This window comes from Miniopterus natalensis, chromosome 7 (assembly GCF_054644295.1).
Source record: "Miniopterus natalensis isolate mMinNat1 chromosome 7, mMinNat1.hap1, whole genome shotgun sequence".
NCBI classification, from domain to species: Eukaryota; Metazoa; Chordata; class Mammalia; order Chiroptera; family Miniopteridae; genus Miniopterus; species Miniopterus natalensis.
Genome location: NC_142087.1, coordinates 59,864,114 through 59,891,840, shown reverse-complemented (window position 1 = coordinate 59,891,840; position 27,727 = coordinate 59,864,114). Strand labels below are relative to the sequence as shown.

General features: G+C 43.3%; 1 protein-coding gene across 2 annotated transcripts; it reads right to left on the bottom strand.

Annotated features, from left to right (window-relative positions):
* Positions 1 to 679: 679 nt before the first annotated feature.
* On the bottom strand, positions 680 to 25,438 carry SLC14A1 (solute carrier family 14 member 1 (Kidd blood group)). 2 transcript variants are annotated; one of them, XM_016225041.2, is made up of 10 exons: positions 25,361 to 25,438; positions 24,638 to 24,701; positions 19,011 to 19,167; positions 18,275 to 18,464; positions 14,547 to 14,675; positions 12,567 to 12,759; positions 9,857 to 10,004; positions 9,523 to 9,657; positions 4,647 to 4,696; positions 680 to 2,983 (listed from the first exon to the last, which is right to left on the bottom strand). In XM_016225041.2, the coding sequence occupies exons 3-10, from the start codon at positions 19,144 to 19,146 to the stop codon at positions 2,810 to 2,812; spliced, it is 1,155 nt and encodes a 384-aa protein (XP_016080527.2). In that variant the 5' UTR covers positions 19,147 to 19,167; positions 24,638 to 24,701; positions 25,361 to 25,438; the 3' UTR covers positions 680 to 2,809. The 2 variants fall into 2 exon arrangements, with proteins under 2 accessions (XP_016080527.2, XP_016080526.2); XM_016225040.2 differs by lacking the exons at positions 24,638 to 24,701; positions 25,361 to 25,438 and adding an exon at positions 22,121 to 22,351.
* Positions 25,439 to 27,727: the final 2,289 nt, after the last annotated feature.

Sequence of the window (27,727 nt, the reverse complement as noted above, 5' to 3'; positions counted from 1 at the left end):
AAAGGAGGTGGAAGAGAAGTGCTCAGGTGGCAGAGACAAGCACTGGCCCCACGGCTTGTCCTAGAGAGCTGGCCCCTGAGGAGTGCCATGGCCCAGCGTCAGCCCTGATGGGGCGCCCAGGGCCTGTCTGGGAATGCATGGAAGCTGGCTCTCAGGATACGCATCCCTAGTGTTAGGAGCATGCCCTGAACATCTATAACTCTCCTCAGTCATCCATTCTCATCCTTGAGTGAGGAGAACAATGATAGTTGAGGGGATACTCCAAGGGATGGGACCATAAATCTGAAATTTAGTCCGGCTGGTGTGGCTCAGAGGTTGAGCATTGACCTATGGTCCAGGAGATCACGGTTCAATTCCCGGTCAGGGCACATGCCTGGGTTGTGGGCTTGATCCCCAGTAGGGGGCTTGCAGGAGGCAGCTGATCAATGACTCTCTCATCATTGATGTTTCTCTCTCTCTCCCTTCCTCTCTCTCTGAAATCAATAAAGTCATAAAAAAAATATCTGGAATTGAACAGGCTTTGCTCAAATACACCTCTGGAGCTACTACCAAGTATAAGAAAGGAGTAGGATTCCAGCACCTAGAGATAAAAGCAATATATATTTACACGTCATTGTTAATGTACACGACAGCTATAAAAGGCATGCAACTTTTAAACAAAATTTACACCAAACGGAGCTGTGAGTATAATTTATTCGTATTCTTACATTGAAATTTGTTATGCAGACAACAGGAGAAAATACAAGTGCTCCTTAAGAAAACTCATAAAATACTCAATATCAGGCAAATACTTAGTAACAAAATTAGCTTGAGAAAATCAATACCTTTTAAATTAGACAATGTGTGAGGCTTTAAAATGTTCCTATTTACAAGTCCGTGTGAGCACACAGGAAAAGGTATGTAATTAGCACACTGGGTAGAGCCCAATCTGAAGATGGCCTTGGAGACACCTTGGAGGCCTTTGGTTCACGCAGACACTGCCCAGGTTCTTCACCCTGGTTATCCTTGGTGATGTGCCCTCCTCCCTCAAGTCTTAGTTCGCAAATTCCCTAATCAGAGAGATTTCAGCTCAAACACTGAAAATTTAGTTTTTCCACAGGAATATGTGTGACTCTATGACAGTCGCAAAGTCATGGTTTCTAAAGGCTTTGGCTACAGGGTTTTTAAATTAGAGCAATGTTTTCCTGAGAAAAGGAAGAAATGAACTTCTCCCTATAATATTTGTAGGTTTACTTTCCTTTTTATGTTTATTGATTCAGCAAACTGTATATTTTGCACCCAGCCCTGCAAACCCAGAGGAAAAAAACCTTTAAGATTCCACAGTTTCACTTTTTGCATCCTACAAAATACTGAACTGATACATGCTGAAGGGGGAGGGGATAACCAGAACTTTCCACCGCCATCTCTAGCACATTTGGTTATACAATCATTATAGAACTGATAACTTTTAAATGGAAAACAACAACAACAACAGAAAACACAGGCGAATCCTTTATCTGGATGTCTTTTTGGTGGATCAAATATCATTGGTTCCTGAGTGAGAATATTGTGAGTGCTCAGAAAATAATGAATTTTTTTAAAAATTGAAATTCAACAGCTTCTAAAACCCAGAAGCAATCTGATCTTAACTTTTAGTCTTTGTAACATGTAAGATCTCCTCAAAGGAATTAAAAATGTAATTTTAAAGGGCCCTTGGGTGTTGATGACTTAATTCTATGCATTCGTGGCATTTACAAGATCAATGTGGGGATTAAAGTAAAAATAGCTCCCTGCCAGAGTGGCTCAGTGGTGGAGCATCTACCTGGGATCCAGGATATCGAGGTTTGATTCCCAGTCAGGGCACATGCCCAGGTTGTGGGCTCAGTCCCCACTGGGGCGGTGTGCAGGAGGCAGCTGATTAATGACCCTCTCATCATTGATGTTTCTCTCTCTCTCTCTTCCTTCCTTTCTGTAAAAGACAATTAAAAAAAAAAACCAAAACCCTAAAAAAGAAATGTAACTTTTCTATACTATTTAGGAACTGATTAAGCCAAGAACTTCCCTTATTTTATCTCACTGAAGACAAATCCATTCTCACAAGAAAAAGAGAATAAACTCCACCTAAAAAAATCCTTTGCAATCTCCAAGAAAAGTAACAATACAGAATAATTTTGACTGACAAAAACCCTTTCTCCCTAATGCAGCTCTGTCACCCTGAAAAAACCAACCATCTCCAGTAAGTGAAATCTGCATGACAACCCAGAGGCTGCTGGCAGAGGAGCCGGGGAGCCAGCTCAGCAATCAGCCGCCCCCCTGCCGTGTTGACCCAGGCTGCAATGTGTAACTTGCATTGACTTTTCACAATCCAAACAGCTCATCTGAGATTTCTGGGTTGACTTTGATTTTATGACCATGAATTCCATTTCCTTAAGGCTTAGTTGCTTTATAGAGTTTAATTTTTAATACTGTTAACACCATCTAGCCAACCAAACATCAAAAATATCAATAAATATCAATAATTAGCTCCAGTCTCAGTTCCTCCTTCTGCTGGAGCATTTTGGCTTTATAAATATATTACAGTCTTCTTGCCAACACCCCATGAAGGTTTAAAATTCCATAGCCAGAGCACATGGTCTGGGTGTGTCTCTCATGTTTGGGGATGTTCCTGAAGTCTAAAAGAAAATTACAAAGTGAGCATAAGGACAGATGGCGATGGGTTAGTGGGAAAGTGGTTACCAGCGAAAAAACAATGATGCGCTGAAGTTCTGGAAGACAACTGGGGCAGTCAATCAGAAATGGCTGTGACCATGGCTGCGGAAGGAGGTCGCTCTCACAGAGGGCTTTCGACCATCCTTTTCTTGGCTTGCAGGTAGAAGATGCGGTTTTCTTCAGGGTAAGTGACTTTACTGAGGGGCATCTTGTAGATGTGGGGGTTTTTCGTGGTCAGCAAGAGGAACAGTAGTGCGGCCAAACAGAAGGGCCAGGTGGCAGACGGCAGTCCGAACTGAGGAGGAAGAGACAAGCACACCCTCCTTTGAGATCCCCAGGGAAAGCTAATCTACACACAGCACCACCTCTCACTCCACCCTCACTCCGCCCCGGGCTGGGCCCAGGGAGCGGGGCGGGGTGGGTTGCTCTGGACTCTGCGTCTGCCATGGAGACTGAGCCTGAGCTTAGGGCATTTAGCAGTTGAACTGTCATCATCGGTTCTTTCAGGGGGTTGGTTATGTTCCCATCTTGTATATCTTTCCCTTCCTCTCATACACTTAGACTTCTGACACCAGATGTGCAAAGATGATACCTGGCACACAGAGATGACACTCAGCAAAGCCCAGTGGCTCCTGACCACTCACTCCATTCACAAGGCCCACAATGACCTTTCTCTCCTTGACTTTCACCCAGACTAGGTCTTGGACTCCACTTGCTTTCTTCTTTTCATTCTGTCTCCCAACTAGACTCTGAGCTCCTTGAGGGTAAGTCTTTTGTGCTATCCATGGCAACTGATGGGATTTTGAGCATACACTGTGGGCTTGATAGTCTGTCCCTATGCAAGGACCCTGTGGGTGGGACGGTACCCAAACCTGACTGCACATCAGAATCCTCTGGGAAGGGGGTTAAAAAACACAGATGCCCAAGTACCAGGTCAGACCCACTCTATCAGAAACTCCAAGGAACTGGGCCTAAGGATCTGTATTTTTGCAAATCTCCCTAGCTGACTCTGTTGTGCAGCCTGTCCAATTCTGGTCCATGGACTGATACCTGCGGACCTTTGTTGGGATGTGAAGGGCCCCACAATGCTCAAATGTACTGCCCATCATGCCTGTAGTGGCACTTTGACTTTCCACCAGAGAGATACTGTGTCTCCAGAGGACCCTCCCAGATAAACTCTCTGTGCTGCTGAGAGGACTGATCCTGTCTTGACCCATTAGCAGCCGTGACCACACCCACATGGACTGAGCTATCAGAAGCTGGCTCTGCATGGCCTGCAATGGTGTGTGAAGAAGAGAGAAAGTCCAGGGCACTGGGAAGTGGGGGATCCTGGAACAGTCATACTGGGTTCCTCAGGGGAGGGGGAAAGAAGGTCAGAGGGCTGGACAGGGCTGAAAAGAAAGAAGAAAGAGTGGTAGGGGATCCTTAATGGGCAATGATTTTGCCTATTAATTAATTCAGCCAGGACATGGGTCTAAATAAGTCCTATTGGTGACTGACTAGGGATTTAAAAAAAAGATAAGGGGTATGAAAAAACTATTGGCTTGATTTTTTAAAAATTTGAGTTTTTAGCTAATTATCCTTCTTCTCCCTTTCCTGCTTTCTCAACTACTACACAGTCCTGGCTTTCTGTTTAAGTAAAAGATATTCTAAAGTCAACTTCCTGACACTCAGAGTTATCAAGTATAAACTTGATAATATGTTATACAACCTAAATTTTACTTCCTTAAATCAAACAATCTGATATTCTTAACAAGCCAGGTGATTGTAATTTGAACTAAAATTTACTATGGTGCTGGAAGGTGAGGACAGACAGGTGCAAGAAAAGGGAAAGTGGTGGCTGTCACAGTCATGGATGCTGCCACGGGACACCACCCACATGGACTTCAGGAGGGTTTCCATATCACTGATAACTGATCAGTCGTGCTGATGATAAAGCGAGACTAAAGCAAACTCACCACAGCCATCAGGTGTGACATGCTGATTCCCAGGTAGGCAGTGAACAGGGCTACAAAAAAGGAAGACAGAACAATGCTTGGTAGGTTTCATTTCATTGGGAAAGGCTGCCTTCTGGCATAAATCCCCTGGAATGTAAACATCTACCTTTTGCCAGCTAGACCAGTACCCTGGTTTCAAGTATGAGTTTCGAGTCAGCAGCGCTGGGTTCAAATCCAGACTCCACCACTTTGGAGTTTGGTGGCCTCTCTAAGCCTCCATTTCTTCACTTGTACAAAGGAGGTTATGTTTCTCTCACAGGGCTGGTGCGAGCACAAAAGAACGTAATGCTAGGGCTTAGCACACAGAAAAGGTAGCTTTTCTGTGGTTACTGTCTTGTTGCTGCTTTGCTGATACTTAAGGAAAAGTCCTTCCATAGCAGATAAACTTCCCTGTTATTTTACCCAGGTGTAGTTGAATGAAAATGAAACTTATGAATGCCTCTTCAGATAGTATGGTTTCTATACTGCATCTGACTGATCTAAGATTCTCAAACTAATTCACAGTCACCAAAAAATCATGGTATTAAAAAAGAAGGTACTAATTCAGAGATGAGCAGAAACTGAACACAAACTTGGGATTCCTCCCCAGAGTAACTTTTTCCCATATAGCATTAAGTTTGGCATCTAGGTCAATGAGTAGACATGCTATTTCTAAATTTACTTTGAGCACAAATCATAGAGTAGCCAATTTGAGTGTATGTGTGATTTCCAATGTAAAGCAACAAAAACAAAGATCTCAACTAGCCAATCATTAATTCCTCAGTTTTGGTAGAAGAGGGGGCTCGAGAAGGCTCAAGGAAGCAGCCTGAAGAATGACGTGCACACACCCTTGGGCCACCAGCTCACACTGTTAGACACATTCATCACCCAGTTTTCCTGTCTGGTGAGAAACCACATCAGCTACTTGGGGGCAGGAGAGGAAATGGTGGGAGGAACTCTGTGATCTTCATTTCCATCCTTTTATCAATATTCTGTCTTTTCATTCTGGTATTTTTGTTCAACAATACACCTAATTCTTTCACATATGAATTGTCTCATGCTAGTGGGAAAGGCTTGTCTTTGGAAACAGTCTGAATTCAAACACCACCTCTGCCATCTTGTTTGTTGTACAACAAATCACCGAACTCAGAATCTAGTTTCATCGTCTGTAACAAGGCCACTTGGAGACGTGCTTTACAAGGGGGTGGTGAATCTCAAATGAAATCATGTATTTCCATAACAGCAGCTATCAACTCACCCCTGTCACCATGCGATCGAGATACTGCCCTGAGCAGAAGGGTGCAACAGCTTGGGTTGAAAGGGTTTCTGTGCTTGGTTTCCATAATTTTATTCTTTTTTTTCCTTCCATTTCATTCATTCATTCATTCATTCATTCATTCATTCAAAAAATATTCACTGTCCCTCGGTTAAGCATCAAGGACACTCTATCCTTGCTCTCTTGAGTACCAGCTCTTCTATGACACCTTTTCTGAGCACATGAGACCTTATTGCCATTTCTCTCCTTTTAATACCTATTGCATTTCTAAGGCACAATCTTGGTGTTCAAGCCTCATACTGCTCTACTGTTGCAAAGTGATCTACAATTCCAAGTTGTTTTTCTGTCCATAGTGAAGGTCAGACTATCTAATAGCAACTGCCCATCAATTAAAACTTGCTGAGTTGGACTGGGAGAGCCTTCATTAGAGCTGAAATTCTGCACACCATAGTATCTGGCTGATGACCCTGACAGTGTTCTGGATAGTTGAGGGAGAGAAAAGGCCCTTGAGTACTGAAGAGAAGATTGGATTTCCACTCTTCAAAGACAATGTCCCTCCCAAAAGACCACCATGTGTGAGTCATATTATGATACCCTGGCCAAGCAAAAAGAGATATGAAATGTGTTTACAGTTTGCATTGATAAAATAACAAAATTGAGGAATTCCCTGGCCATACGGTTTCTGGCTAAGAGGCAGGAAGGCAGCATTGCCAGGCTCTATCAGAGTTAGCCAAGTCTTCTTTCCTGATAAAGCCATATAAAAGGGCACCTCTGTAACAAATGCCTACTATTTATTTACCTTGGCTGACAAGGTTGGCTTTTGTTTGACAGCATCCGGGTGATGTGGGGAAGTTGAAACTTGCGTTGGCATTTTATATGTGATATTTACTTTACAAGAAGGTGCTGGAGGTCTGTCTCAAAACTTGATGTCTAAAATGAAAACAACTGATGGGACCCAGTGTGGTGAAACGGACACTCTTGCTCACTGTTGGTGGCAGAGGAAATTGATATGGCTTTTGTAGGGTAATTTGGCATCTAGTAAAATTAAAATGGGCAGAGCTGGAATTTTGGCACCAGGGTCTGGGCTCTTAACTGATTCAATGTACTGCCTGAACTATTACGCTAAACTAGTAAAGGAAATCTCACCTCTCAAAGGAAGGGAGGCATGGTGGGCGGAATCAAGGTCCCCAAAGATGTCTAGGTCTTAATCCCCAGAACCTGTGAATATGTTACTTTACATGGTAAAAAGGACTTTGCAGCGGTGACTAAGTTAGAAATCTTGAGGCATGGAGATTATGCTGGGTCATGCAAGCGGACTCAGTGCAACCACAGGGTCCTTATAAGAGGAAGGCAAAAAAGCTCTATCCAGGGAGCAGGATGAAGATGATCACTGTTCAATAAGCCAGTGCTACTTGTATAGTAAAGAAAAAAAATGAAGATATTCCTGCTTTGGGGAAATATACCCACAAACATCTTTGGTTTCACCCCTTTCCATGGTCTGTCATCAACAACTCTTGTGACCAAAGCAGTTTCTGCTTGATCTTTAAGGATGTGCTCAGGCTGCCCCAGGCTGGCCCGACCACCCTCTCCGCCAACAAGGATTTCTCCTCCATGTTAAGGACTTATGGAAAAGCCAGCTTCTCTCAGAGGTGCTCCTTGATTCTGAACTGTAATGTTCCCCCCAAAATCTTGCACTGTAGATGTCTGCTCGTTCTGCTGTAATCATCGCTACGGGCTCCTGTGGGCTCTCTCTTACTCACCTGGCCTCCTCCCTTAACTGTGACTCTGTGTGCAGGAGCCACCTGGGATCTAAAGCTCCTAAATCTCCAGCTCTTACTACTACTGTCTGGGCCGTATCATGAGTGTTGAATATGTATTTGCTGCTATTGCCAACACAGAAAAAGATAAAGGTATGCACTCCAAACAAAGGTTGAAACCTCAAACTAATCTCAGAATAAAGGTGCTAACCCAGCTGAGCGCAGGTGGCCATGTAATCTGTTACAGCTTTCTCTTTTGCCCTAAACTGATGAACAAACATGGAAAAATGAACAAAAAGTTTTGACAGGGTTATTAGGGGAAATTGGCAAAATGACATATAAGTGGCCACTTGAGTTTTGTTATATTTGCTACCGGGCCAGGAGATCAGAATTGAACAAGGCCTTAGAAATCCTTGGTCGCATCCCACCCCCACTGCAGAAATCCGTCCATTCTCAACCTTGCCTGACACATGGCCCATCATTTTAAGAATGACTTAGATGCCTTGGGTTGCTTAATCTGGTGATAATCTGACTCTAGACAAATATTCCCATTAGATTTGAAGTAATTTCTGCATTTCCACTATCTCTGCACCCTTTATCCCCAAGGGAGTGTCATTCCCTTCAGTCTAGCACAGAGATTTTCAATCGGCGTGCCGTGGCACACTGGTGTACCGCAAGAGTTTTGAAAACATGCAGTACCTGACTATTTAGTCAGGGGCTCTGACCTCTTTTCCCTTAGATTGTCAAATAAAAAAATTACAACAGCCAACACAACAATAGCTGTCCGGTGTGAGTGAATCAAAATTAAACCTTTTTTTTTTATACATAGGCCAAAAAATATAATTTTTTTGTGTGTAATTAGTGAATGAAAAAGGTTGAAAATCCCTGCTCTAGCACATTATTTTAAATGCTTTTACTCGTATTGAATTAGGAATATCAGAGGTGATGGGGAAATACACATCCCTTACAAGGGCCTGAGAAGTTCATCAGCTTTTCAAATCTAAATCACTGGAGTCTGTTTTTCTTCCCTAAGGCCTGAATGCTACTAGAGGGAAGCAGAGTAGCATAGTGAGTGTAACTCTTCAGGTTGTTAGCAAAGGTGGATTCTGGGTTTGCGTTTACCCCCAATTGACTGGACGTTGCCAAGAGTAAAATGAGAAGAATGGAGTGGAGCTCTCCAGAGCCCCTTCCAGCTTTCACTGGCTGAGTCTGGCTGGAATACAGTGGTCTGAAAGGGTTAATACAGCAGATCTCAAAATGCAGTCGGCAGAGCACCAGCATCAGCCCCACCTTGCACTTGGTCAGAAATGCAAACTCCATCCTCCACCTCTAACAATGGAGTAGGGCCTGAGGGTGGGCCCAGCAGCCTGCATTTTAACAAACCTTCCAGGTAATTCTGATGCACACTCAAATATGAGAGGAGCTGGATTAATGTGATTTTCAAAGGGCTGCACAAAATTCTACCTGATTCGCCAGGGGAAATAGCTCTGTATTTAGCTTGAGTAATTTCCTTTTAGTTTCTCGGATGAAATGATTATTATGAAGAAGACGGGACAAGTTGAGCTTTCATCCCCTGACATACATATATTGTAAATGGCTAGTACCGCTTAACAGGCTCTCCCGTCTCAACAACCACCCAGCTAGCAGAGCCGACCTAGATACTCCCAGAGAAGAGATGTCACTTGCCCTGGTCACACACTTAGATAGCATGGGGCCCAAACTAGAACCCCAGCCCTAGTTCCTCATGCATTCTTTTTTTACTGTTTGTTCTAGATTTGGATCCCATAGTCACGACAACCCTCCCCCAGATACTTGGGACACTCACCACAGGCGAGAGCCAGGAGGTGGGTTTGCCAGGTGAGCGCCATGAACATTCCTCCAATTGCAATGCAGGCCAGAGAGCTGTTGAAACCCCAGAGTCCAAAGTAGATGTCCTTAAATGGAGCCGAAAGACTGAGTGCTGTTAGATAAGACAGGAGGAGTCAGAGTTGCGGACGAAAGGCAGGATGCTCTGGAAGGAGTCCGGGTGGTGGGAGCAACTGAGAACTCCCTTGGAAGTATTGGTCCCTTGGAAGCAGAGACCTCAAGAAAGGTCTGGAGTATAGAAGATGCCTGACACAACACCTGGGGCAGAGGAGGTGCTCTCAATGCCTGCTTACCTGCTGTTATCCCCACCAACGATCCGATTGTAGCATGCAGGCACATGAGTGGGGAGGAAAGTAGGACGGCACATAGGAAAATGAGCCCTGTCCACAGACTGTCACAACCATATATCTGAGCAACACCCACAGGCAGGGATTTCAGTAACTGCAAAAATAATTTACGAAATAAAGTCATTAAAACAACTGGATAGAAACCAATAGGACACCTACAAGCACATACAAAGTAACTTTAGATTTAGCATATCTAAATCTAAAATTTCATATCTCAAATCTTTTGAAATGAGTGCTATTAATTTTAAAAATTCTCCCTCTTTACAGAAAAATCTGTCATATTTCTGCTTTATTCCCAGAGATAGATCAGCTCTTCTCTGGAGCATGCAGAGCATGCCTTCTCACTCACTGCTCTCCTACTTGTACTGACATTTGGCCTTTGTAACTGCTAAGCTCTGTGTGTTGTCACTGTCCCCACTGTGAGGATCTCCCATGCCTCCCCGTGAGGATGGCAGGGACCTCAGCTTATAATACTTCTACTGCTTTCGACTGTTCGTCCATGCTGAGGCCAGCCCATCCACGCATCTCTACAGTCCATAGAAATATTATTATTCGTATGCAATCTGACGGTTAATGCTAAGGCCAGAGACCCAAATTCAGGTTATCTTATCCACAATTCAAAAGCAATTATCAGCAAGTTTGTGAATCAAGACCATATTTACACTTCTGTTGTTTACTAGAATGTGTTGTTTTAAACTAAGATATCCTTAGCTTATTCTAGTTATCGACACTGTCAATCCTCAAAGCACAAGAAAACATGTAAGTGTCACCATTCTACTTTCTGGCTGAAGCCTGAATTCAGTTAATGTGTTCACAGACTGGCATTTAAGGTACAGGGTCTGATTTGAGCTAACAAATGATGATTCTTTTTAACAGCACTCAGGTAGGGCCAGGATATGCACAATCAGTCATGTCAGCTCCCTCATGATCAAGGCCATTTACTGAAAGATTCCTTCCCCAGGTCATGTGAGCACCTTTTGTCAAGGACCTTCAGGGGGTAGTGACTCTGAAACCGAGAGAGTCCCAGTTTGGGCATGAGGAAGTGTCCTTTACCTTCATGCATTAGGCTGGATGGAACATTGGCTTCCAAATGCTGGCTTGGTCCTTGCTCACTGCACAGGTCCATACTGTGAGCTCGATTCTACCCTAAGAAGGACCCTAAATTCTTCCTGCCCATGCTGGATTCTCATGTCTACACAGGATCATTTCCTGTTTCTTCCAGACCAGGGGACTCGACACAGGCACATGCAGCAGAACTATCCCTGAGGGAACCAGGGAGGTGTGGAGTCGGGTGAGGTGGGAAATAAGTGTGCTGATGCTGAGGTGGTAGTTCAGAGGGAGGGGAAGGACTAGGCCCCCACTTCCCTGGATCAGCACTGCCCAACAGATTTAGCATATCTAAATGATATGCTTTCCATGATCTTGGAACATTCTGGATCTCTGCTGTCCAGTACATGTGGCTATTGAGCACTTCAAATGTGGCTAGTGAGGCTAAGGAACAAAACAGTAATTCTAAATTTAAATTAATTTTGCATTTAAATTAAAATAGCCACATGGAGCTAAAACTACTATATCGGACAGTGCAAATATAGATCAATCAACAAATTCTATTTTATAATATTTTGATATCATTTTCATGGGGAGTTATAATACATTTTTAATTTTCCTTCTGAGTTATTTCCAGATACTGCCATTCATTTTCTGGGCAAGAAACTAAAGAAAAGACTACTTGAGCTTCTCACATGTTTTGATTGCTCAGCACAGACAGCAAAAAGTGTTTTATAACTGGATAGGGGGAAAGCCTGTCTTTTGCACAAAAGAAAAGGTAAAGTTTCTTTGGTTTTCTTCTGATTTCAAGTGCTCTTGTTTTTAATAATCAAGCCAACTTAAAGAGATTTATTAAATGAACACCAATAGAAAGAGCTGGAACTTTATTTGAGTTAGCCAGGTGTTTAAAAATGGTGTTCTCTCTATGCACATCTTTAAAGAGATATACAGTATCCAGCCTTGATAGTGGTTCTCAAACTCTGGCCCACATTACAAGTGTTTGGGGAACTTGTTATACAGGTTCCTAGGCCCCACCCCCAGAGATTATGATTTACAGAGTCTGAGATGGTCCCTATATAGGTATTTAAAAAACAATGATTCTGATGCCCATTGAAGCTTGAGGGTCTGAATTATTATTGTACTTATTCTGTGAGATCGACCATAAGAAAAAGCAGAACAGAGAGGTTCTGTGGTGGATATAACATAAGCAGCCAGTTCTTTTGACTGGAGGAGGGAGGCCATGGAGGACTCAGCCCCAGGCTGGAGGTCCCTGCATCAGTGGCTGGCCCCCACCACACCCTCCCAAACAAGGGCCAAGTTTGCAATACAGTGTCTGATTTCCAATGGAGCTATACTCTGGAATTAGCACTGCAGATCTTAGGAAAAGAGGGGGGAAAGTTAGCTTTGACCAAATAGTCATTTAAAAAAATCCCTTAGAGCCCAAAGCTTTGGAGCAGGACAAATGCTTTAGCTGGCAAAATGAAAATAGGAAGCTCCCCCTTGCCCCCCAAGCTGAGTCTCTATAAGGCTCCGTTGCCCTCGAATGAGTAACCAGGTGGACACTGGCTGTCTTCCAGAGCTGGGGGAACATGAAGAGAGTGTATCTTACCTGCAGGCCACTGAGGTCAGACCAGGTGACATTGGGAACCGAGGTTACAGGTGTGAACAATATGCTTGGGAAGAACGGATTGTAGTGTCCCGTGGCCGAAAGGTACATGGACAATGCCATGTTGAAGGGAAGGGTGAAGACAGGGAGGTCCCATTTGCTGAACACGGAGCCCAACGCACTTGATAAAAGTGGACTGAAAACAACAGAACAGAATGGAAGAGTATGTGTGACTGCCATGTGGACAAATTGAATCTCTCTACTATGGAGGGCCTTTGTTTCATCATAAAATATGTCCCTGAAGTGCTGCATTGGAAAACTTTTCACAGAAAAAATAAACAAACAAAAAAATCCAAACACACTTGGAATAAATTCTGTCATAGAGAATAATTCTTACATCAAGTAAAAAAATCAACTCCGTTTATTTGGCTTCTGAAAAATTACATCTGGGATTGCTCACAGTGAGCTGTAAGACTCTAGGTTTCATAAATATTTTTCTAGTATTTATTTCATATGTCTTATTAGACACATGAAAGACATATGAAATAAAATATTATCTACACAGTTACAGTCGCCTGTGTAACCTATTTGATCCCATGCCCTTCCCTCCCCACCAGAGGCAACCATGATCTTGAACTTGTCTATAATCTTCACAAGTCCTTAGTGTATGTATTTTTGAAAAAGATAAGCAATTATCCAAGGGAGGATGCAGGTGATGTGGGCTGGATGAAAAAGGCCTTAAACTCAGGGGGGCAGAGTTTTAGGGCCTTGGACAAGGCACTCACTGCTCCTCAGGATCCTTGTCTGTAAACTGGGGGGTTGGATTAGTCGGTCTCTGGGATTCTTTTTCTTTACTCACTTGTTGACTCACTCAAAGGGCCATCACTTAAAGATCAGAACTCTGGATTTCGTGGGTTGTGGGAGGGGTTGTGGCGAGCACCTCAGGCAATGACTCCTGCCCTTGAACCTGGTCTGCAGAGCAGGCTCTAAGTTACTCCTGGGCAGGCTGGCTGTGCTTGCAGGTGCTCCCCCACACACCTGCAGGTGCAGTCAGGGTGGGTGGCTGTCCTGCAGGCACTGTCCATAGTGGGCTTTACTTCTTATTTGTGTGGGAATTAGTATTTTATATTCTAAATATGCTATAGTACGAAGGAAATGTTTGCTTCCAAAAAAGGAAAAAAGATTTAAGACACTGTCAACATAGAAACTAGTTTGAAGAATTCAGGTTTTTAAAAAAATAGGAACTGAATTCAGTAAAGTGTTTTTTCTCACTCTGCCATGATGCTAAAGCCACTCCTCAGTAAAATAATTTTTTGAAGGGGTGGGGCAGGTGGGTAAGGGGAGTTCATAGAGGCACAGTGGTTCTCAAAGCGGGATCCCTGGCTTGGCCATGTCAGCATTTTCTGGGAACTTGTTAGAAATGCAAATTCTCAGGCCCCATCCAAGAGGAACTGAATCAGGAACTCTGGGGAGGGGAGCAGCCACCTGTGTTTCAACAAGCCCTGCAAGTGATTCCGATAGTGTGCAAGTCTGAGGACCACTGAGGCAGTGAGAGGTTTCTAGAACTTTCTGGGGGCCTTTAAAACGCCCAGGCAACACCCCCAACCAAGGCCGATTACATCAGAATCGGGGAAAGGGGAGAGAGAGGTGGTATGAAGGGCCACATGCATCAGTGTGTTTTAATGTTTCCTTTTTCCAATAGACATAACCTGAATCTAAATTTTAAAAAAATATTTCTCTAGGAGTTGTATTATATACACAACATGAAATTTACCATTTAACCATTTTAAAGTGTGCAGTTAAGTAGCAGTAGGTACTTTCACATTGCTATACAACGATCACCGCCATCCATTCTCAGAACATTTTTCATCTTGCAAAACTGAAACCCTGGACCTATCGGCAGTAATTCCCCATTCCCAACCCCCACCCCCACCCCCACTATAATTTTTTTTAAAAGCATTTAGAAGACCAGGTACAACTTACCAAGTCATGGACATAGCAGCTATAGGGAGTAACAGCCACCAGAAATAGTCTCCCTTCTCTGAAAAGACAGCCATGAGTATTCCCACGAGGGTGGCATTGTAGCCGTGCAGCCCGGCTGCAATCGCTGACCTGTGAGTGAGAGGCACAGCATGGACATTTCCCCTGCGGATGTTGGCTGGACTTGCACGTTAGTGACACTTGTCAATTCCAGATCATATTCACATTAGAAAAGGAGATTATATTTAGAAATCTATTTCAAAGACTATAGAAGCCGAATATGAATAAAAAAATAAATAAATAAAATATATGTAGAAAAAATACAAATGTGCATTTGGAACAACCCCTTACAGAGGCATCATAGCTAAAGATTGAACTTCAGCATCTAGGGGAAAAAGGGAAACCAGCAAGGCAACCGGTTCTGTTTCCTTTTAGCCTTTCCTTTGGGAAGATATTATTTCTTTTAAATCGTTAAGGGCCTCTGACTTGAATAAAGCTTTTAGATGAAACTGTTTCCGAAGTCTGATTTTCTTGATGAGAGATGTAAGATTCTTGAAATGTGAATTCACTGTCATAGTGTCTTTGATCTTATAAACATTAATCTTCCAATTTAGCATCTATTTTACCTTCCTGTGCTTCCATTTTGTTGTCTCCAAGTACACATTTTTAAGTTAATGCAAAGAAAGAAAAACAATTACTTTTCTTTTACTTGGCAAAGTGCTCCATTTGGTTTGGTGCATATTTAGCACCTAATCCTTTCTGGGGTCCCTCTTTGCTTCAGGGCACAAACACTGCACCAAAGCAGAGACCACAAACCCCCTCACTGTTATTATTACCATGTTAATTGTTAACTGCTAACTATCCTACACTGGCCAAAGTAAAAGAAGTATGTAACTATTCCTTTTACTTTTTATCCAATCCCAGAGACTTCCCCCTTTGCTTTCTCCCTCCTCCCTAATCTATCATCAATGGGTTTCATGTAACCCCCTTACCTCTTCCCCTTTGATTCTAAGGTATAAAATAAGTGGTAAAACTGCCATTCTCTGGAGCATTTTCTCAGTCCCTTGAGATTTTGCTTCCTGGCACTTGCGGTCAGTTTGGCTCAAATGAAAATTCTTACAGGTTTGGACACTTCTTATGTTGACACTCTGGCCCTGTAGCTGCATGTCATGAGATTTAGGGATTCTAAGGGAATATGCTTTTTAAAAAATTCAATTTATTGGGGTGACATTGGTTAATACAATGATATAGGTTTAAGGTGTACAATTTTATAATACGTCATCTGTATATTGTATCGTGTTCACCATCCCAAGTCATGTCTCTTTCCATCACCATTTATCCCCTTTACCCTTCTCTTGCCTTTTCTCGCCCTCATTTCCTCTGGTACTGACCAGACTGTTGTCTGTCTGTGAGGTTTGTTTTTTTTCTTAATCCCTTCACCTTTTTTACTTAGTTCCCCACCCCCCGCCCTCCTCGGATAGCTATGAGTCTGTTTCTATTTAGTTTGTTGGTTTACTCTGTTCATTAGATTCCACATATAAGCAAAATCACACGGCACTTGTCCCCCTCTGACTGACCCACCCCACCCAGCGCAATGCTCTCCAGGCTCATCCACGCCTCTGCAAAAGGCAAGATTTCCTTTCCTGCCGTTGCCGAGCAGCATCCCACTGTGGGAATGCACCACAGCTTTTTTATCCACTCATCTGCCAATGGGCACTTGGTAGCCTCACTTCTAAAAGCTGTCTTATGTGTAAAGTTTCTACTCCTGGTTAAAACGGTTCCCATGTCATAATTGGGAACTAGCCACTGGCAACATCTGTCACCACAAAGGGCCCAGCATTCAAGGTTGAATGAGGCCACAGATGTGAAGATCAAAAAGTGAGCGGGTGAGCTGAAATGCAGGGCCTGGTGGGGAGGTGATGCAGTCAGTGAGCCACACCGCCGGGTATCAGAGGATGGCCTGAGAGCTCTTTCTTGGCTGTTCTTAACTGGAGCAGGATGCACCAGTGCATCAGCAAGAGTGAGGACATTAGAGGAAGGACTCCCTGATCAAAGGTCCTTTGTGTACCTTTAATAACCCTCCAGGCTGTGTAGGAGGTGATGCAATTTGTATTGATTTAACCCAGGAAGTGACAAGCTGACTCCCTACAGAATTGGGACTAAACATGAGGACAGTGGAAAACTAATGTAAAGACTTATCCTCTCAACAAATGACTTTCAGAATTAATATTTGCGTTTGGTCAACACACTTAAGGGCAATGCCTGCAAGTTGTGGAACAGCCTGGTTAAAGCAACAAGATGCGTATTCACTTAAAACAGGATTGCTGTTTTAATGTGACCCTTTTTAAGACTGGGGAAAAGAAAAGAGATTTGTAACCTAGCATTGTGAATGTGGCTGGTCTTCTAAAATATACCTGATAAGGAAAATAGGTCAACTTTCATTGGAGTAAAGCAATGAAGGAATATCTGATACTGCACAGTCCTGGACCACATCTCCAAAGTGAAAAGATAATTTCTTGCCATGCACTGGAATAGGGTTTAATCTAAGATACTAAATCACCCTCGACAGATAACAAATCAGGCTCCTAGGACCTGATGCAAAAGTGGAGCATTTGCTGACTCTCTCACCAAGAATCTCCTAAGGCGATTCACAGGAAGAGTTATAAGAACTTAGTTGTGTCATAACAATCCACTGGGGATTATGCATTGACCTTGAACACCTGGAAGGCTGGCAGCCTCTCTGAAGGAACTGGTGAGTCAGTAGCCTTCTGCACCCCTGGTGGAGTCAGCTCATCCCTCTTCCTCCTTCTCCTCCTCCTCACTTTTTTTTTTTTTTGAAATATATCTTTATTTATTTGAGAGAGAGGAAGGGAGAAGGAGAGAGAAACATCAATGATGAGAGAGTCACTGATCGGCTGCCTCCAGCACGCCCCTGACTGGGGATGGAGCCCGCAACCCGGGCATGTGCCCTGACCGGGAATCGAACTGCAGTCTCCTCCATCCTAGGTCAATGCTCAACTGCTGAGCGCCATCTGACCGGGCCTCACTTCTTATTTTAACATTTCAATCACTTTTAATTCAGTAGTTTTATTATAAAATGAGACTAAGACTGCTCATCAGAGAGAGGTCACCATATAACAATATATTTTCAAATTGGACAATTTCCATATATTTATTATTTTTTAAAATACCATAAAATATTTTAGCCACTTGACAGACCAATTTATAAAGTAAGCGCTGTTTCTAACCGGGCACGTAGTTCAGAAGACATCCCAACACTAAAGTCAGAACGTGCTGACTTGGAAAGTGTGGTTACTTATCTCTCTAGAATCTGAGCAGACGACTTTACCGAACGAATCTTGGAAACGAGATAACGGGGATTATCAAGCCAACAAGACTTTTCATGAACTCATGCATTTTTGCCCAAACAAACAAAAAAAGTGTTGATGATAACTAATTGATCCATTATTAAAGAAGATCCCATCAGAATCTCTCCTAAGATTTCCTTGTAGCTCAGTTGCGGTTCCCATGTACTGCTATAAGAATCTGGCATTGTTCAGGCTGGCTACTTATTCAGGTACCAGGAGTAAATGATACCCTAACCTTTCAGTTAAAACAAATATAAAGAGTTCTGTGGAATAAAGGTGGTTTCTCCTGAGTGGGCCTTTATTAGGGCTGCCCAAAGTCACAGGTTGGCTCAGTGAGAAGAGGGCTTAGATGGATGCACCTACCTGTCCTGACTGAGGATCAAGGCTGTCAGGGTGGAGACCACCGTTGCCATACAGCCACAGAGAGCCCACCAGGGGTTCTGGACCAGGAGTCCCACCAGAATCAGGATTCCACTGATGGAGTTGTTGACGAGAACCACCTGGGATATGCCCCGAAGAATCCAGTCCAAGAACTGGAGCACTATGGGTTTGTCTGGAAAAGATGAGATGGGCAGAGCTAAGAAAGCAGCTAAGTGCCCCTTCCCAAGTCTAGGGCCTTCTTGAGCAAAATCATCAAAATCCTCTCTAATTTTTGATATTTTTTGGAAACTTTTCCCTTTAGTGGCACCCAGATTCCTAAAAGCATCCAATTTTATTATGTTCAATCCATACTGCCCCTACTAGAACCTCAGCTCCAGAAAAAAAATCAAATGCACTTATTTACATGCTTAGATATACATACTTTTTAGCCAAAGGACTGAATTATCAATAGTAAAATTTTAGATTTTAAGTACTAAAAGTATAAAATGGAGCCAGTTGCCTTCCTCTGATATTAGCAGGACAGTGGCCCTGACCACTGTGTCCATAAAAAAAAGTTTGAAGAGGCTTGCAGGTTGGAAGATAAAAAGTTAAAAAATGGAGAGGAAAGAGGTAGGTAGAAGGTAAGTAAATATAGCTAAAGATATGAGTAGAAGAACCAGCAGACAATTTCTCCCAAAGTCAATTCTCACATCTCTCCAAGGGATGGGAGCATAAATACCTTTAAGCCAGCTGGCAAATTCTTTCATATCACCAGTGACATAGCCAAGAGCCTTGGGAAAGCACCTTCTCCTTCCACATGGTGAAGTCTGGTTTCTACCCCGGTCCTCTTTAATCATAGAGGGGCTGTCCTCCATGGCTATCTCTTCTTCTGGCCCCTTGAGGAAAGAAGAGAGCTCATAAATACCCTAATGCAGAATTCTCCAGACTGTCCAGCATTGTGCCTGGTCACAGCAGCCACAGAGGATGAGTTTAAAGGCATTATTTTATCTGGACCATGACATCCCATCATACTAAGAAAGCACCAATTTCCTCTTGAAATATCATCATGGAGATTATTGCCCACACCCAAATTCCATCCTACTTTTGTCATTACTGTCTTTGATGCTACCATGAGAAGGGTCTGGCCTTTGTTTTCGAAAGGTTCAGTTTCTAATTCAACAAACATTTATTGAGCACCTATATCCTGTACTCAAAGATCTCACTCAGCCTAATGGAAAGACTGGGAAACAGTTAATTTCATCATAATGAGTCAAATAATAATATAGAAAGAGCTAACATTACATGCTTAAGCTTCATGGTGTCGATTAAAGGAGACAGTTATCAGATTACAAAATGGCCCTCATTAATACAGACCAATTGGCTACTTTCTAATACCAATAGCCTTTTTAAATTAAAATTTAATTTTATGAAAAAAGGATTTATTTTTAAAAGTTCAAAGAGAAGAAAAAATTTAAAAACAGTTTGTGTGTGTCAACACTGCTTAAGAAACCCCTTCACAAGTATTCTCCAAATTCAAAGATTTTACTTGAATATGACCTCACATCAGGCAACTGTCAGATATTCCTTATTTTTGGAATTTGTTATTTAAGTGTTTTAAAACAAGCAAGAAAAACATTACACAAAGGTATAGAAAACAGGTAAGGTGGGAGTGGACCAAGCTGTTGAAAACCAAAGAGCTGTAATCTAAGAACTATACGATATAAATATATCCAGGGCATAATTATAATAAACATGCTTCAGAAAAACACTAACAACATAGCCATGCCTTGTGTTTGCTTCTCATGATTAGTGTTAATAGGAAAGCATCAACATCACCAGAATATAGTGCTCTTTAGATAGAACCGGTTCACGGTGTCGATGGTAGACACAAAGGAATACCAATGATGTAATCTCAGAGGTAAGCAAAGGGAGAAGACAATGGCAAAACCACCTTGAGCATGCAAGAAAAGGCAAGTGCACAATCAGGAGGGTGTGAAATAGGTGGACACCAAAACCCTCAACGCCAGGAAGGCATAACTGAAGCCGCAAGAACATAAGACACGACCACAGAAATACCAAAGCCCATGTGGATAAGCCAGCTCACCTTCTACCTGTGGCCAGGCTGTGAATAAGGGATTCTCATGGCTACCTTTGGCCCCATCACTGTTCCATTTACCATAGCAAACAAATGGCTATTAACAGATAAAAAAGTTATAGACCAAAAAAAAAAAGTTTTTTTCCCCAATCCTGATCCTAGTTTTGCCTTCTATTTTTATTAATCCTAGTAGGGAAATCAATGTGGGTAAACTGATTTTTTACTAAGTAACAATTGTACTTTAATTGTATTATTCCACTGCCCAACTAACCATCCTGCTTTCCAACAATGGTGAACCATTAATCATAACACAAAATAGAAGATATTTATGGAACACATTCTAGATTAAGCTCATTTTGTCTTGGCAAAATTGTGTTAGATTCTTGCATTTGTGAGACTTCCAATGAACCTTTGCATTAAGAAACTCTTAAACTGAAAACTGCTGGAGGTCAGGAGCCAAAACTAAGTCTATATGGAGCTCACTGGCCCCATAAACATACAAAACTGAATTACTAAGCAATTATGAAAAGTTGTCGTTTACTTCGTAATCTCAGTGATGGCTATCATTTATTTTCAGATATTCTCTTTTTTAAATCTCATTACTGAAAATATTGCTTGGTAAGCCCTTTCCTCAGCTACAGTGACTCATTTTAAAAGCCAGGCCAACTTATCAGAGGCATCAGGCTTCACTCCAGGCAACCATAAAAGGCTCAGATACAACTGCCTTAGGTTTCTCTAAGTGAGCCGATCAGCTCACTGGGATGGAAACATCAAAGGGGCATTTTCCATCGCGTACAGTAATGATTAGGTATATATGAGTGATTCCAGGATGAACAAATTCATGTGCTCAAAATTTCCAGCCTATATTTATTTATCTTAGAGAGTTTTAAATACACCATTGCCTCAGAGATTTTGGAGATATAGATACAAAACTTGATAGCATAACTGGCCGGACGTGATTGGGAACCTGAATGACCTGAGTTCCCTGTGGAGCCACCCAAAGTTAAAAAAAAGACTGAATTTTCATCTGGATCCACAGTCCACCATGAAGAAAGCTCATTGCCAGCTGTCTCTCCAGGATCCACACACTGGGATGGGTGGTATGGCCTCCGTGTCTTACACAGGGGGACCCTCTCCTGAGCTCACCAGACAGTTGCTGTTGATTCGGAGCCCCCAGGAATCATTTGTTCTGAATGATGAGAAACTTCTGGAGGCCCTGCGAGCTCTGTCTACTCACTTTGGAACTCAGGCAAGAGTTATAGTTATATAAGAGAAACTAGTAGCTTAAAGGCTACAGTTCATCCTAAAATTTTATCGCATTGATTGTATGCATTTCTTTAGGGAACTTGAAGAATCCACACATCCTAATTGGAAAGGCAGTGGAGCAGGGACCACCTACTGATGCTCAAACTTCTCAAATTCGACTACGTAGGAAGGCCATTAAACTTTAACAAAAATGCAGGACAAGAAAACGCAAGGGAGAAACCCCAACAAAACAAAAGCAGGATAAAAACCTCAGGCTACATTTGCCTAGCTTTTCCACAGCTACCAAAACCCCGCAGCTCAACTGTCCAGCATCTGAACCATGAGAAGTGCCATGGGAGTTCCTGGACCAAGCCCCGCGTGCATCCAGCCAGCCCAAGCAGCTCTGCTCAGCAGAGCACGAGGACCCCACTTCCCAGGCTCTGCTCAGGAAAGACACCGGAGCGCAGGTGCTAAGCCCCCGGGGACGGGGCTGCAGGAGGGGAGCATACCTGTTCAGGCGGCCCGCGGGCCAAGGCTAACTTTAGCCCGGAGAAGCCTCCATGCGTTGCCTCACCAGCTTTATTTCCAAAAGGGCCCCTCCAAAGAGGAACGGGAGAGGCGTCACCAGTGCCGCCAACCAAAGAGCGTCCACTCATCTTCCTCTCCACACTCTCCATATACGACAGAGGGCAAAAAATACAAGAATCAGCAGGCCGCGCCCTGGCTCCGATGAGCAGCTGAAGCTGCAGGCTCGGGGGAGGCAGAAGCGCACGGGCGGGCTCCTGGGAGAGGGGACCCAGACAGGGACCCAGACCAGGACCTCCGAAGGAGAGGGCCATCTTCTCCACCAGCCAAGACCTCCACCAGCAAAGAGACAATGAGCTGCCCACAGACACCGTGGTGTGTTCATTTGACTTTGCTTAGAATGAACCAAACAAAAAATGGTGGCGAAGCGTTCTGCACAGATCTTGTTCTGCTGCGTTTCTTCCACTGCCAGGAAGCTGGCAGATCCGAAGCCTGTTCCAGTGGGGGGGGGGCCTTCGGGCTCTGAAATGCTTCAGGGCAAACTGTTAGGGCCCCATCGTGGGGATCAAGGCCAATGCAGCAATCCCCTCGGTCTTGTTCTTTACAAATGTGGGATGGAGGCATGGTGTGGACTCTGTTTTCTGTAATGAGATACCAGCTACCCTTAACCCACAGCAGTGCATCTAAGAGAAGGACACCCGACACTTTTTTCTTGTATGTGAATAACAATCGTTAAATACTGGACATCATCTTGTTAATAGCAAACAATTCTTTGCTGAATTCCACAAGTGTAGCAGCTCTTTATGTTTTCTTTTTTTAACTTTTCGTTGCATCCAAGGATGTCTTTCTTCCTTCAGTATTTCCAGAGAAGTTGTATGTGTGGCATTTCTTCCCCCCGCTATTTAATTTTTACTTTCTTTTACCAGCTGGATATGAAACCTGAGAACTTAAGCGCTACTAGAGTCGTTCAGAACAATCTACAGTTGTGGAAAAGATCACTGCCACATCCTAGAAAAGCACCGTGTGCTTATCCGTGGTTAACCTATCTGGTTAGTTAAGCACCAAACTGATGTGTCCATGGGTTACATTATGCATGTTTTTGTTTGTGAAAGAGCAATGCAAGACTCTTGCCTTATACAGGGTTAAAAAAACATAAAGAAGAAAGAACGAGAAAAGGAAAGAAAGGGAAGCGCAGGAGCTGTCACATTTGTCAGTGTAGGTGCTTAGCCCTTCTGCCCCTGCGGGTTCCTGCCTCTCCCTCACTGCCAAAATCACACAAACCTTGAAGAATCGCATTCTTTGAGCTCAATATCAATATTTTCTTAGAACCAAGAGATGAAAAAAATTGAGAGCTAGGTGCTGTTTTGGTGAGTGCATAGTTCAAGCCTTCATTTTACGGAAGACAAAACTGAGGTTCAGAGTGGGGGCCACCCAGGTTCACTCAGCAGAGTCAGCCTTACGGGAGAGGAAAGCCGTGGTGGTTCCTTGTCTGCCAGCCTGGAGCACATTAATGCCTCCAAAGATTCTGTTCAAGTCAACAGGCTGAGAAGGAGCAGCTTCCGAATGCAGCCTGCAATAGGCGCTAGGGCTCCGCGGTGTCGCAGACGCAGCCTGACTCCGCGGCTGCCTTGAAATAACTCTGAGGTGGGGGTTGAGCAATGACAAAGGGCTCGACCATCCCCAGTTTCACCCCATGCCCTTGCTGGGACCAGTGATGGTTCTGACAGATAAACATCTCCCGGTGCCTCAAAGCAAACCTCCTTCTCCTGAATCGCTGACACATTCACAACACGGCCTGTGTGTGCTGAACTTAACATGCTGAGAATATTCTGGAAGCTGCTTTCTGGCAGGAGTCAGAAAGCCTAGGTTACTAGTGAAACAAAACAGTGCTCATCATTCTAATACAAGGCAGTGTCAAAATTTCAATCCAACCAACATTCCCTATTTTATTATACAAAATAAAACTCTTTCCATTGTCAGCATATATGAAAAATTTGTGCAATTGGAAAGACCTCAAAGTCTTAAATTTTCTATGTCTCAAGTACAGGCATAACTTGGAGATATTGCAGACTCAGTTTCGAACCACAGCAATAAAGTATCTCCATAAAGCAAGTAGCCCACATGTTTTGGTTTCCCAGTGCATATAAAAATTATGTTTACACTATACGGTAGTCTATTAAGTGTGCAATCGCATTATTTCTAAACACACAATGTGCACACCTTCATTTAAAATAACTTATTGCTAAAAAATTGCTAATCGTGATCTGAGCCTTTGGTGAGTCATAGTTTATTTTCTAGTGGAGGGGCTTACGTTTAAGTTGGAAAAAACCCCACAATTTACACAAAGCACAATAAAGGGAAGTGTAATAAAATGAGTTATGACAGCATCACTTAAAAAAATGGTACCAAGTTTTGGCTATGGATACAGAAGAGAGAATTTAAACATTCACGCTCTTCCATAGTAAAGAGACTTTCAACATGGACCTTTTTTTGGTACTTACAATAATCTTTATTTTAGGTAGTTTTTGCTATTAAGTGGTGGGAGGTGCTCAGTTTCCTTTCAAGCTGTAAGCAGAAACAAAGAGAATCCTGTCAGTTATTCTTGTCTCCCGATTAAAATACTTTCCTCTTGGGAACACATCACTCCTAGAAGCCTTGAGGCCTGAATTCCACTGTGGAAAGTGCAGATGCAAAGACCTGCCAAATGCATGGCTTCAGTGTGACTGCTGAGCTCTCCCAATGCGGAGCACAGTCCCTTCAGCAGGACAGCACCTGCCCGAAGAGCCATAAAACCAGATCGGAAAGGGCCATTGCCAGGACCCCACTTTTTTTTTTTTTTTTTTGGAGTCATATAGATATGTCTCCAACTTAATTATTTCAAGAACACAGCCTGAAACTCGCATACGGAGCGGATGAACTCAGAGTCCTTTGGCACGTCCCGGAGACACCTCGCTGGAAACCCTCTTCCACAGGGAGCTCAGGTGCTGCGCCCCCACCCCCTTCAGAGATCACAGACACAGGCATCGCCTTCAGGCTTCCAGGAAGCAGCCTGGGGCTTTGGGAAGTTGCTTTCTAGTCTACCAGGACTCGGACTCGGCTGTGTCTACTCAGTTCCGACCGTCTGAAACATTTCTCCGTTAAAACAAAGAAAAGGGAAAAAAACACAAAATTTAAAGTGGACTGAGCGCCCCAAAGAAGTGAATAGAAATAAGGAGGGTACTCACACTCCAGCTGGCTCCCCGGTGGCAGGAGGCGCCGGCTGATAAAGCCCCGCCGCGCTCTGCTGAGAGGGAGGGTGCTTAGGAGGAGGCAGTGCTGGGAGGGAGGCACCCAACAGTTTTATACTCAAAACCCCACTCTGCATATCCGCGCTCTCGGCTCTCTCCTCCCACTTTAGGCATCAGTGCCAAAGCATTGCTGAGAAGCTGGTCCCTGTCCTGGACCTGATCCGCGCCCCCCTCTGTTCTTGATTTGGTGCCAGCATCTTTGCCATCCTTTCCATGGTATTTCGAGATCTTTGCTCAGCCATAATTCTACTCAAATTCATCTTTTTCTTCTCCCTGCTGTTTCCTGTAGCTCCTACCCTCACCCTGAAATAGTTTTTGGCAAATTTGTAACTGAAAAGAATCAACAGAGTATCACGTTAAAAACCAAGGGGCAGGTGGCTATGCAATGGACTCTGGAGCTAAGTGACCGTGCGGTGTGGGGGTGGATTTTCTCTTAGAGTTGACACAGCTGCTGCACAGGTGAATCCAGCAAGGTCCCCAGGGGCGGGGTAGGAGGGTATGGAAGCCAAGCTGCCCTTTCCCTAGTGAGGAGAAAAAAAAAAAATAAATGTTTCTCTGGAATGCCCCTCTGTCTAGGTGAGAATCCCAAGTCAATTTCCACTGCCTTTTAAAAGTGCAGAGGCTCCATAGTCAACAACATTGTGATACGTTCACAAAGGTGACAGATGATTACCAGAATTAGTGGGGTGATCACATTGTAAGGTATAAAAATGTTGAATCACTATATTGTACACATGAAACTTATATAACCAATATAAGATTGTATACAAACTATACTTAAATAAAAATAAATTTTAAAAAAGTCCAGAGGCAAACATTCCATAGCAGGGGAATCTACAACTGAAGTTAAAAAAAAAAAAATCAATTTCTTCCTCATTCTTCCTAAATGTCAATTTTGTGGCATGTTCTGTATGGCAGGAATGTAGCTCAGGTGCACTTCAAGAGCATAGAATTTTAAAAGCTTCCAGAAAACTGTGCAGATGTCATCAGCCTTTCTCTCCTCTGGGCCTCCCGCCCGCTGCTGGCCTGGAGGAGCTGATAGCCCCTGTCAGCGGTGAGCAAAGCAGCGGCAACTCTCTGGCTCCACCCCCTGGACACCCGCCAAACCACAGGGCTCCGTGTCCTCTTGGGGACTCCCTCCCTCCATGTGCCTCCTGCAGAAGAGGGTGTTTGTGTCTGGCGCCTGGGATGGGGAACATAGTTTTGAGGATCTGGCATATTTCCCTCCAACACTTTTTTTCCTGGTAAAATAAGGGGAAAGAAACTCCTAAGGTTACCCTGAAAGGGGAAAATGAATCACAAGAGGACAGTCTGAAGGACTGGTACAGGAATGAAAGGAATCACACTAGTGTTCCTTATGCAAGTTACCTACAGTCCCTCATAGTAATAATAATGATAGTGATTATAATGATAAAAATTTTGCACAGATAGTTGAGCATTCACTCTATGCAAAGGCGAAATCCAAATTTGTGCAGCCTGATTGGTCCACATAGCACTGTCCCGATTGCTCAGAATTGCACATTCTTTTAAAAAAATTTATCTTTATTGTTGAAAGTATTACAGATGTGTCCCCCCCCCCATTGATCCCCTCCACTCTGCATCTGCCCCCACCCAGGCCTTCCCCACTCTATTGTCTGGGTCCATGGGCTATGCATATATGCATATAAATTCTTTGATTAATCTCTCCCCACCCACCCATCCACCCACCGCCTTCCTTCTGAGATGACAGTTTTACTTCCTCCTTTCCAATGTGGATGCCTTTTATGTTTTCTTCTTGTCTGATGGCTGTGGCTAGGGCTTCCAGGACTATGCTGAATAAGAGTGGTGAAAGTGGACACCCCTGTCTTGGTCCTGTTCTCAGGAGAAATGGTTTTAGTTTTTGCCCGTTGAGTATGATGTTGGCTGTAGGTTTGTCATATATGGCCTTTATTATGTTGAGGTATGATCCCTCTATTCCCACTTTGCTGAGAGTTTTTATCAAAAATGGGTGTTGGATTTGTCAAATGCTTTTTCTGCATCTATTGATACGATCATGTGATTTTTGTCTTTCAGTTTGTTTATGTGATGTATCACATTTATTGATTTGCGAATATTGTACCAGCCTTGCATCCCTGGAATAAATCCCACTTGGTCATGCTGTATGATCTTTTTAATATATTGCCGGATCCAATTTGTTAATATTTTGTTGAGGATATTAGCATCTATGTTCATCAGGGTTATAGGCCTATGATTCTCTTTCTTTGTAGTGTCATTATCTGTTTTTGGAATTAGGATAATGCTGGCCTCATAAAAAGAGCTTGCAAG